The 12,388-nt window shown below is 40.6% G+C and overlaps 1 protein-coding gene across 5 annotated transcripts in view; it reads left to right on the top strand.

Annotated features, from left to right (window-relative positions):
* LOC101850494 (uncharacterized protein C10orf67, mitochondrial) overlaps positions 1–11,040 on the top strand; it is a 36,951-nt gene extending 25,911 nt beyond the window's left edge. For all 5 annotated transcript variants that reach the window (XM_035971147.1, XM_035971149.1, XM_035971146.1 and 2 more), the window contains 4 exons: positions 1,739–1,804; positions 2,482–2,593; positions 6,773–6,848; positions 9,578–11,040. In XM_035971147.1, the coding sequence (XP_035827040.1) occupies positions 1,739–1,804; positions 2,482–2,593; positions 6,773–6,848; positions 9,578–9,659 (336 nt within the window). In that variant the 3' untranslated portion in view covers positions 9,660–11,040. The remainder of the gene's footprint in view (positions 1–1,738; positions 1,805–2,481; positions 2,594–6,772; positions 6,849–9,577) is intronic.
* Positions 11,041–12,388: the final 1,348 nt, after the last annotated feature.

Genomic DNA, 12,388 nt, shown 5'->3' with positions numbered 1-12,388 from the left:
AACCCCCACCCCCCCCCCCCCCCCCCAAAAAAAAAAATACCCCCATTTGAATGTCCACTAGAACTTGCTAGAGGATAACATTTTTCTTAACTCACAAGGTTTACTAGCGTTGTCACTTTGCTAGTTTACAGTGACCATTGGCTTTCAAGATGCATCTTTTCTCTTAACCCTCCAAGCATTGCTAACAAATAGACTGTGGTGTCCAGGAAAGTTATACAGTGGGTGTCGCATTCAACGAGGTTGCCGGGGCCGGCTTGTTGTCCTCGTTGGATCCGATCTCTCATTGAATGTGATTAAGGCTGAAGAAAAGAAAGGAGACAAGTTATTATATTACTCGATGTACCAATACCAGTAATTAGAACAGTTGTTCCCGCTGACGACGAAAATCTCAAACAGCATCAGTGTGCGCGTGTTTGAGCTGTGTTTAGACCGTCATTTCTGCATTTTAAAATATATTTTTTTACGGAACACTTTTCAGGTGGAAACATACCCTCTCACATCTAGGCCTAGACCTACATAAAGTAAAAGGCCAGAGCTTGGATTTCCTGATTGAGGGAAAAAAAATAAATTTAACAATATGAAGGTCTCGATCTAGACCTACCCATCCAGAGTTCATCCAGTTCCACACTGACCGCATCGCGTTCCCACCCCATCTGTACCGTAGGCTAACCCTCGCCCATCCTCTTGGCTTTGGGGCCCATATTATTAGGAGGCACACTAGATCTAGCAATACAGTGTGTTAGAAATCGAGGATGGGCCTTGTGCTTCGTGTGAGATGGAGAGAAAGGAGAAAAACTCTTGGCCTTTGGGGCCGCTAATTGCTTTTATTTGGTTATCGCGACCTCGTTGAAAGCGACTTCTGTCTGTTTGCAACCTTGTTGGAGCTGACGTACATTTACAAAGAGATATAGAGGAAAAATCGGGGATTAAGGATTTCCTTGTTGTAGCTGACTTCTCATTGAATGCGACACCCACTGTATGATTTTACCATATATAGGGAGCCTATATGTATCACGACGCAGTGAAATCAGGTGCCGGTCTAGTTGTGGGCACTCAGAGTTATTGGTATCTTCTTAAAGCTTGCTCATTAACATTTGTTTTGCTTCTTATGAAAACTCCCCCACCCCCCCATCTATTGTGAACAGAAGTCGAGATATTTTGCAATTGAAGGAGATAGGTATCGCCTGGTTTAAGAGGTACAACTTAATGGCCACCAAAGTTTGGTGACTTCCGTAGCTTTAGAGTCTTTGGAAACCGAAAATTTGCATTTAAAAAAATTGATCCTTTAGTCTACGCTTTTCGATAAAATCCACACATAAATGTGTTTTTAAATAGACATAAAAGGTGTAAGCCAAAAAACGAAAATTTGCATGTTTCTTCAATTTCATTATTTTGACAAGCGCCTGATTTTACCATGATGCCTCACATATTATGTTAAAAAAGGATTGAGACTAGGAAAACCTGGCAAGTAAAGGCCACAAACCTGTACATGTACAATTTCACTACTATCACCTCTATTACTGGGACAAAGGATTGTACATGTTCTGTGCAGGTACAGTCCCTTGAATTCTCAGGAGATGACTTTAGATCCTTTATTGTGTTTTGTGATGCTGACTTCTTGGTTCCATTTAAAGTACCTTCATGCCCGTTTTATTGTGCTTGTAGACCTATGCTTGACATTTAGTTAGCTTCATATTTTAATTTCAAAATCAACATGACAACCATTCTTTCTCTCCAGACTGATATGCCCTCCGGGGTATTGCCCACAAAGGCTCCAGCATCAAGTCCTAGTAAAAAGCCACTTGTGAGTTTTGGTTGCACTCATTAACTGTCTACTGTTTAATTATTCATTTATAGTCAAAAAGAGTAAATGATTTTGTTGGAGAATTTAATTTAAAAAAATTGAGTATTTGACTGCCTGTATACCCTATAAGTCCTATCTTTTCATAACCCCCCCCCCCCCCCCTCACACAAACACAGAGTATGTGTAAGCCGATAAAGAATTACCAAAAAGACAAGTAAATGTATAAATATATATATAATTTCCATGCACAGTGAGAATTCCCCACTCATTTTTATTCCATTTATTTTGACCGATACTAGTGATATGAGTCCAAGATTGGACAGATAGTGTTGTCTGTAGATAGACAAAGAGCAAAGAGACATACAATTAAGTAGAGATAGTACAATAAACTAAGTTAGTATTAGAGAGAGAGAGAGGGAGGGAGGGAGGGAGGGAGAGAGAGAGAGAGAGAGAGAGAGAGAGAGAGAGAGAGAGAGAGAGAGAGACAGACAGACAGACAGACAGAGAGAGAGAGAGAGAGAGAGAGAGACAGACAGACAGAGAGAGAGAGAGAGAGAGAGAGTAAATAGACATGGAAAGACATGCTGCACACATACCCTAGAGCATGTAATATTTGCACCAGATCTTATTTCATGTCCATGCTTTAATTGTAATTCATGTTTATTTGTCCCCCCAAGCCTGAGATTCGGAGAGGCAGCAAAACTGGAAACCAGGCACAAGAGCGGGATTACATTTCTTACACTGTTTCTGCTCCCAGTGGACGGGGCACTGCTATGTTTTCTGCTGATGGTAAGCTGTATAAGATTACTTACTCAAAAGTTTGGATTATAAGCTGCAATATTTTTTCTCAGCTTTAACACTTTGTCATCATTAGGCTCATATTGTAAAAACCCATGCCATCACAAGCATTTTAGAGGAAATCCGAAGAAACTGGGTGGTAAACATTGCCGATCGGTGTTTTGTGATGAGAGTGGAAGTTCGGTGTTCTTGCTGATCGGTGAGATGTTGTGGCAAAGTGTTAAACCCTGCTGCTAAAACAGCAACGAGGCTTATTTGCAGATTTTTGCATTTGCTGGAGCATCACTCCTTCATCTATTTTAGCATGCAACTTATAAAGTTGACATGTTTTCCGCAACACTGCTTGATCTGTTCAACTCCAACTCGGAAGACCAGAAGAAGTTTGCCGTGGATTCAGCAGACATGAAGATGATAGTACTGAATGAACGTGATGTATTTAATCTGTATTGTATAATCTGCGGCATATTTGTGAAAAAAATTTCGATTTTTAACAAATCTACTGGCTGCGCTTATATACAGGTGTGCTCAATAGCCTAAACTTAACTGTATAATCTTTCCTATCCTTGTTAAGAATGCAATAGCCATTTATTGAAAAAAATTTGGCTACTTTGAGTGTCATTTTGCTTCATTTCTTCAACTTTCATGATTTACCTTCTCTTAATTCTTGTCCTGCGTCTGTGCTGAGATGGGAATCGTATCTGCAGCCGACTACGTTGAACGTTCCGGGCAGGCTGCCAGGGTCACTCAGTGTGTACTGCTGGTGTACAGTGAGCGGGCCTGGAAACATGCGTTTTCGCCATTAATACCGTGGGAGGGTGTTAATCGATGACGAAAATCACGCTCTTTCTTTTATAATAGCTTTCTATTTATAAAATGTTACGAACACAGGAATAACCCCCTCTCATAAGCTGATAAGACCTTACAAGTAGTTACGCCCGTTCAAATAACCTTTTTAGACGCTCTTGTTGTTATGAATGATCTGGGGTTCGAAAGGGGATAATATAGGTCAATTTCCAAATGTTTTGCTCTCAAATTGTTCTTTTTACCTGCACAATGGTATTCAAAACTATCAAACAAGCTTATTTTTTATCAGGTAGTATCATTTCATACAAAGTCAAACTCATTTGAAAGATTTTTTATTGAAAAATGAAAGTCTTGTTTCCTGACTATCCTTTCGAGCTCCTCATGTCTAAGTGGGTCAATTTATTCTAATTTCATTGGACGAACATCTAGAGCTACAGTAGTCTCCGTCTAAACGCACGCCATACAAAAGCACGCTCCGCTCAAACGCACGCTTTCGTCATCTGACGGTTTTTTTTCTATATAATTTAGACGTACAAACGCACGGTCACTCCCTCTAAACGCACGCTCCGATCCGCGAAACACGCCGACAAGGCTTGGCAAGGGGAAATTTTCACTACAACCTGCACAGACTGCATACGGCAAGCCTAGAATTTACTAGAAAACCGGATATTTGGTGAGAGTGCCCCTCACGCCGGACAAAGCGAGTGATAGACAACGTTTGCACACCCTACTTTCCACTGACGCATAGGTCTCGATCTCGGTCTGGTCGGTTAAATGTTTGGGGGAGGGGGGGGGGGGGGATTGGGGGGACTGAAATGTTTTTTGATTGGTCACTGGAAATGTAATCTTTGAGAGAAGGTTTCAGACTGGTGTTTGAGTGACTGCGTGTAATGTTTAGTTAGATCTAACCTGATGCGCGAAATGCGAAAACGCCGTAAAACACTAGACAGGCCTCTATATGATTAAAGATTAGCCAAGTAAGCCTAATAAGCTGCGCTGAAAGAACTTATTACGTACTTGTTCAACAAATCACAAGAGAAAATGTTTCTCGAGGATGATTCTGCATGAATTTACGGTCGGGGACGGTCGCTTGGAAAGTCACGTGGCTGGTCCGTCGACTCTATGACTATCACCAACCGTTTCCTCATAGTCATAGGCTATCTGTTCCCGATGTTTATGGTGCATATTCATTACTTTGAGTTTGTTCCCCCCCCCCCCCCCCCCATTCAACGCCTTTGTATTTTTAACCCCTGTTGGGGAACCCTTCACAAAACAGTCACGTGTCGTCACCTTATCTGCCTAAATGACCCCCTCCTCCAAGGGAGATTGCTAGAGTAATTAGGAATTGAGATGACTGTGTCCCTTCATCCCTTGCAAAGGTTCATGTAAATGCACGCTCCGTGTAAACACACACTAAGGAGCCCTCCCGAGCACCGTGCGTTTAGGCGGAGACTACTGTACCAACTTTGCATGTTTTGAATGAGACGTATGCCTCGGTTAAGACCAACGCAGGCGGTTCTAGAAATAGGCCACAAACGCGCACAAACTCAAGCAGACTGATGCACACACACTTGAGCCGCGTGAATGCAGGTCCGACGCGGGACCCGAATTGAATGGAGATGATGCTCGGCGCCCGTGCCCTGAGCCAGGGTCCTGACTGACATGGGACCGGAACGAAGGCGAGGTGTCAAAATAGGCTTTTCGAGCGACATAAACCTGGCCCCCGCAGGACGAGGATTAATACAGTATGCACCCACTTTGAATGTATTGCCAAACCCTTTTATACCACTTCCGTTTGAATGAGCATGAAATTGGCCGTATTGTGGGGCAGGCAGTATAACAAGGTCCTCTGCTAAACAGCACTGAGTGCCCATCATCAATGGAACGGATTCTGCAATTACGATACTAGATGAAGGACATTATCATGAGAAGCTTTTACTGCCTTCTGCCAAGCTGCAGAGAAATGGAGGGTGATTTGCTGTTGTGACTTTTAGAAGGCCATGTTTTCAAATATGTTTCCAAATTTCTTACTTTTCCTGACTGGTCAAGCATGCCTGCTTTTCTGCCTTGGTTTGTGTTAAAGACTGGTATAGTTTGTTCACTTTCGTCTGACCACGTAAAAAAAATAATTCTAGCTCATTTTGCTAATTTACCTATGCCCACCTAACTTTGCATTGCACTTCTGCAAACCAGCAACCAAATGAAAAAATATTTTAAAAAAATCTTGATCCAGTAAATAAAAAGTTTTTCTCTTTGGGTCCTATATTAAAAACCACTTTTTGGATGCATACGCAGGATCACTAAAATAAATGACTTACAGTAATGTAGCCTTCAAATTCTTCATTTTGAGACAGCTACACCGCCTTATCCCCACATTTCAGTGTAAAGTTGTAGATTTCATCCCTCAGCTGTTTAGACGTCTCCACATGAGTCTCGAAAATTACTCTCTCCGTCCCTTGAATTGTGTTTCTCAGGCAAAGGTTAAAGAGTTGTGTTGAGGAAAATATGTCAACTTTTCAATGTTAAAGGTGTATGCTGTAAATCCCCTACTATTTATTTTACCCGCTTCAGGCTTACATCAAAGAAAATGTGTCGGAACCTTAGTTTGCTGTGACTTTTATGAATGGACTTTTAGATTCTGTTGGTTGCTTAACTTTTAGACCCGCATGCAAAGACCCAGAAAATTTGTAGGCCTATTTATCCTGTTTTAACCGTGGTCAGACGAAAGTGAACGGGCTATAGAGACAAACTGAGGTAAATTTCATGTCATCTATTTTCTGCAATTGCCATGCATACAGGGAAAGCAGTTATAAACTCCTCACATCTCCAACTGATTGTATTAGTCATGACCATATAAATTCAAATTGAAAAATTACATGAACTACTGACTTGTCAAATGCATGCTGCTTGAAATTTACAAGTACCATACCGGAAGGACAAAAAGTGGGGAGGTGGGATGGGCAGGGAGGGAGGGAATTGACGACCAGCACTAGCTCACAGTCACAAAGTTGTGTGTGAGAGAAAGGAAGATTATCACTGCTTGTGAAGCTGTGGAATGGATACCATACTCCATTTGTTGTGTGAATCTATCTCTGGTGGCCAGTTTACACCGCAGGGCAAATTTACATTAGCTTAGTAGGGTCTGAACATCTCAGGCATGTGGTGAATGGTAATACTTGCATGCATTCCTCTTTATATGCGTTAGCAAAACTTGACGGTAGATGGGGCTGGTGGTATCGTTTTTTTTCTTTTGGGTGTGGGGGATGGGGGAGATTGAGAATGAGATGTATACTGGGTTTCCACTGTATTATAGTCATGTATAGGACTAGATATCTGTGACTTCATATGATTTCCACCTTTTTGCAGAGAATCAAATCATGTCAGACAATGAGCTGGATCTGCTGCCACCCGAAATGGAGCCTTTGCCTGAGCAACCATCCAGGTAAGCACTTCTTCTGAGGTACACAAGATTTTCCCCGTCTTAGTGGTATTCAAAATTCAAATAAAATCAAACTGATTTTGAAAGTTCATTTCTAACTGTGCATGGGGGATTCCTCTTTCTATAAGTAAGGCCGAAGGGCATGGCACAGCGTTCAAGACAACAAGTAAACCTTCTACTAATTAGTCTCTTTTGCAGTGCCATTTGAATTTAATTGGATAATTTTACTTGCATACACTGCCATATAAATGTGATTGCCTAGGAACAGGCCTGCGTGCATATGGTCAGTATTCAGCATTAGATCTACTGAGACACATCAAATGTGGAATCCTGTTATAACGAGAGGGAATAGCAGGATATTTGTTATAAGGGATCCAGTAATATATTGAAGGCAAAAAATAAAGAAGGCCTAATCTATGAGTTTGGTGTTCTGTGTTTTTCTTTTTTTTTTTTATCTCCCCTGATGATGGTTTTGTTCAACATGACTTCTAGTGTCTCGGTCTTACTTAATCAAAAATCAAATCGGGTTTCTTTCTCTTGCGCTAGCGATGTGATGTTGACAATTCGGTGTTGGCGATTAGAAAAAAGGGGCTCTAGCTCTAGGCTGACTCGCCCGCTGTGCTGTCCCCCACCCCACCACACCACACCCAGTTGTGCGTTCTGTCTGCTTGCGCACGTCACACTCACACATTCGCTCCATCCATCACAGCGCTGTGACCTCTCCATCCCCGCATCGGAAAAGTGAGAGGCATGGTACGCCTAGATAATCTACACTGGGCTGGCCTGTCACGTTATGCGTTCTGCTTGTCTGCGCATGCCACTCCCTGCCTACTCATTCGCTTCGGCCTTCATTGTTGGCACAAGTGGGCTCTCCCATTCTTTGTTTCGCTAGATCACCATTTAAGTTTCTCAACTGGCAAGGTTTTACATCTTATAATTGGCCTATGTGCTGTGCACAGCAGCAACAATATTCTGCTATAACCGACTCACCTGTTTGTCTGATAGCGTTATAGCAGTATTTTATTTACAAAGATAAAGAAGGGAAAAAATAGGGTTTTAGAATAGTGTCTTTATAACAGTCTTCTCGTTATTTCAGGACTCGTCATAAGTGGACTCCACTGTAATAGTATTACACTTGTGCTTGTAGATTTCGCATAGTTCACTCCATCCTTCCATAAAAGTATATCATATGCAAACTATGTTGAAATGACATCAACTCATCCATAGTCACTGTCTGACGTGCAGCGGTTAGTCTGCTTCACTGTCGCATGCAGGAGACCCAAGGTTGATAATGGAGTAGGGAGAATTTTTAACGAATATCTCTGTCTTTTTGCTGGGCTGGAGGCTTGCCTCCTAAATTATGATTATTATGTAACTTGTGTTCATGGGAGGCATCAAGATACCTACATTGTTTAAAAATCCATACTTATTCGACTGAAAGAACTACACTGGCTGCCAATAAAAGAAAGGATTAAATACAAAACTGCCGTTCTCTGTTTTAAATGTATAAATGATAGTGCACCTTTTTATCTTAAAACATTCCTGGAATTATATAATCCACCTAGAGCCCTTAGATCAGCCTCTGACAATCTAATTCTTAAAACTCTAAAACAAAATTACAAAACATACGGCGAGTGTTCCTTTTTGTTCTTTGGTCCCCAGGTATGGAACGAACTCCCATATAAAATAAGATCTGCCCCAACAATTTCCATTTTCAAAAATCAGCTGAAGCATTTTTTATTCAGAAAAAAGCATACCTGTCATAATGATGTACTGTGATATATATGCATGTGTATGCCAGACTATGAGACTGAAGAAATAGCGAGTGAGAATGAGAGAGAGAAAAGAGAGAGAGAGAGAGATAGAACGGAAATGTTTTTCTATCTGTATAGAATTAATGTTTTAATGAATGTTTCTAGTTACTCACGTTTCAACTTTATTTTGACTGTTCGTGAATTTTTATTCCATTGTATATTTTTAGTGAACACATTTTCAACCTCACTACGAGACTGTTTTTCTGGTATAAAATTTTACACATATGCATTTATATTATATTTATAATACTTTGTTTTACGTACACATTTGTATCGATTAATTTTTAAGATGTGATGTCTTTTTCATTGTAATGCGCATTGAGCATCTTTTAGGAAATGGAAATGCGCAGTATAAATGCTATTTATTATTATTTATTAATTTCCTTACCTTATCCATCAGGAAGTTGACATGCTATTTCAAAAGTACTGAGTAGACTGGGAAATATATTTGTCACATCACAACTCTGTGAAATCAGGCGATCGTCAATTTTTTGACATATGAAGTTATTAGAATCACCTTAACAGTTGTTCATTTGCTTTGCTTTCGGTGAACAAAATATCAATTTTTCTTGAATAGAAGTCGAGATATTTACAATTGAAGGAGATGATGTCGCCTGGTTTCAGAAGTAAAATTAGTGAGAAAATGGCCGCCAAAGTTTGGTGACTTCCATACCTGAGTCCTTGGAAACCGCAAATTTACTTTTTTTGTGCCTTTAATCAGTTTTTTCCCACAAAATTCTCACTTTAAAAAAAAAGTGTTTTTGAATGGACATACAAGGTGTTGAGCCAAAAAACAAAAATAAGAAAAAAATTTCCAGACTGGCTGAAAAATGCTTAAATTTCTCTGATTTCACTATTTTGACGAGCACCCGATTTCACCAGAATGCCTCACATTTTTTTTTTTTTTTTTTTTTTCAGAAAAGGAAAAGATTGTGGTGATCAAAGTCGACCTTCAACTCAGCCCCATGTGGTCGTCCTGCCTACTGTTGAGGCCAAATGAACTTTGATACGAGCAGTAGAACTGTTCTGTGTAAATTGCATCCCCTATTCTTTGATAATTTTTATGAATCAACTTCTCTGCTGAATGACAAAATTTTTTTTTACAAATAATAAGTCCACAGAAAGTACACTATGTGGAATTTTTTTTTTTTTCTGTCAAATTTTAATGCCCAGTGAGACCACATTGGTCATTTGAAGGTGGGATTGGCACCGTGGGATTTACAGGATCTGTTGTGATGAGCCAGACCTTCTGATGACAAATGGACATGGATGAGAAAATAACAAAGTGAACTTATATATGCAGAAAAGACACCAGGACCGATGTTGACTACAGAGAAGCTTGTGGCGTAGGACTTCCATTCCACTAGCACAGTTGTGCCCTCTGTTGGTGTGATAACGGACTTTTTATCTCCCCTGGCCAGCCAGGGGTCTTCATGTGAACTGATTTTGAGTGATATATTAAACATTGACTGTTTCATGTCTTTCGTTTGACTAATTATTGTCACTCTCGGAATCTAAACTTTAGACCTTTTTATTCTTTACATATGTTTGTCTCCCTACCTCTCCCTCTCTGTGTAGTGTGTGATAGTGAGGCCTCATAATTGTGTTTTGCTTGCATGAATGTGGTCAGATCCAATATCATCCTACAATGCTATGTATTCCATGTGTGTATTCTGAACATGCATGCTTAGAGACAGGTTTTGAAAGAAAGGTATTCAAGGTTATGTACACTATGTGCAGTGAACGAGCAGTAATTGATTCGGAAGTCAATGAAACCTGGCACTCACTACATAAGAAATAATATTTCAGACTTTTTTTCCTCCTTTCAAGTCATTAAAAAAACAGAATATCAATGACAGTGAATTCAAAAGCGCAATAAGACCCAATGAAACAATTAATCTTGAAACTCATCCTGATTCACTGAAGTTTCTCTAAATAATACATCTGAGTCTGAGGGATAATGTTCAAGCTCTTAACAGACACTTACAAAAGCTGTGAGTGCAAATCTTTTGTGAAGTTTTTTTTATCGAGTAACTCCATCTGCCTGCCTAGACACTGTATCTCTCTAAGCCTGAGTTGACCCTGACAGGTTGGGTTGAAGCAGCCCACCTTCTAAATAAAAAAATGCAAAATTAAGTCAATGTGGGCATAAAATGTTTACAATTATATCATAGTCATACCTCCTGAGATTCATGAAGGTGGGTGGTTGGTAGGCGCTCCGGAGTCGTTTGCTCCTTCTTTCTCATCAAACAGCTATCATCCTAAATCTCTTCTTCTTTTTTATGTTTGTTGCTCTCTTGTAACACCTTTTGCATAAGAACCCATTCTAAATAAATCCTCACAAGGGCGTGATTTGAGCAAAGGGCAATAAACTTTTCCAATTGTACTAATTGTTCCTCTTACTAGTCTTACACGGTTAAAGCTTGCAATTAGTAAATATAACAATTGGCCCCTTCACTGTTCCTTCTTTCCCTTCACTTACACTGTGTTGCCAATGGCTCCGTTTCAGTTTCAATATGCTATCAATCACCACAACAATGCTGCATTTATGGAAATTCCCAAAGATGCCAGAAGCAACTGGTTCTCACTGGGACCCCAAACAACAAATAGCCCACACATGCAGACACCCATATTTTAGTCAAACTTGCTCTTATTATGGCTACCTGGCCAAGACAATCACCTGCAAAAATGATCGGGGGAGGGGGTCATGTACAGTGGTACCTGGTGTTGGTAGTGTAGTGGTTGGGCTACCGGACTCATGATCGACAGATTGTGGTTTTGCTGGTTTGTTGAGCCTCAGCTCGGTCCAAAGTGTCCTTGGGAAAGGCACTTCACACAAATTTCCCCTTTGGCTCGGTCCTTTCGAATGGACTTTAAACTTGAAAGTCCAGCAAAAGTTGGAGAATCTATGTTCGATACGTAAGGAGATATTTCACAATAAGTTGCGCAATGCATTTTTTATCGCACTATAGTGTGCGTGCATCCCCCCTCTCTCGTTTATCTACTCATAACATCTGCTCAGGTCCAAAATTACACCACACTGAGCATAGGAGCTCTGTTCATACCCTCCAGCAAGGGTCTCCCAGATGGGTAGAAAAGTTTTGGCCACAATACACAACATTACTGCCATGCGATCAAGCATTGGCTCATTAAAGAGGACTAGCCCTGGTGGAATCTCCGGCTGCTGACACCGCCTATTTTCTCAGTTACCAAAATAACATTAACAACAAGTGTAATAAGCCATCCTGCAGCCAGGATTCGTGTGTGTGTAGTGGGGGTTGCATGCAGAACACCCCCTTTGGAAAATTCAATCGGCAGCACCATTCACCTAACAGCAATCAAAGCTCGCTTCCCTTGGGGTTAGGTGGACATCACTGTTTTTATTTTTATGATGATGCTATCTGAGGAGACAATCTGAGATTACCATTTTTTTTCCTCAACAACTGATGGCTGTCTAGAACAAGTGCTACTGTGGTTTGTTTTTAAGAATAAGGAGAGAACCTCCATCTTTCCTCTGGAATGAGCATCACCTATGTGAAAATTTCAACAAATAAATACTGGGAAGCTAACCAGAAGGAGTCGAGTCCTGCTCCATGAAACCCCCATAAGGCCCCATCCATTTAAGAGCCAGCTGGTTTAGTCTTCCACCACCTGGGTTCTGATGTCAAGCAAGACCACTACCGATACATTCATTTCCACAACAAAACAGAATAAGTCCACTCATTTGTA

This window comes from Aplysia californica, unplaced genomic scaffold, assembly GCF_000002075.1.
Source record: "Aplysia californica isolate F4 #8 unplaced genomic scaffold, AplCal3.0 scaffold00386, whole genome shotgun sequence".
NCBI classification, from domain to species: Eukaryota; Metazoa; Mollusca; class Gastropoda; order Aplysiida; family Aplysiidae; genus Aplysia; species Aplysia californica.
Note: the sequence above shows the minus strand (reverse complement) of the source record. Positions and strands in the feature narration are given on the sequence as shown.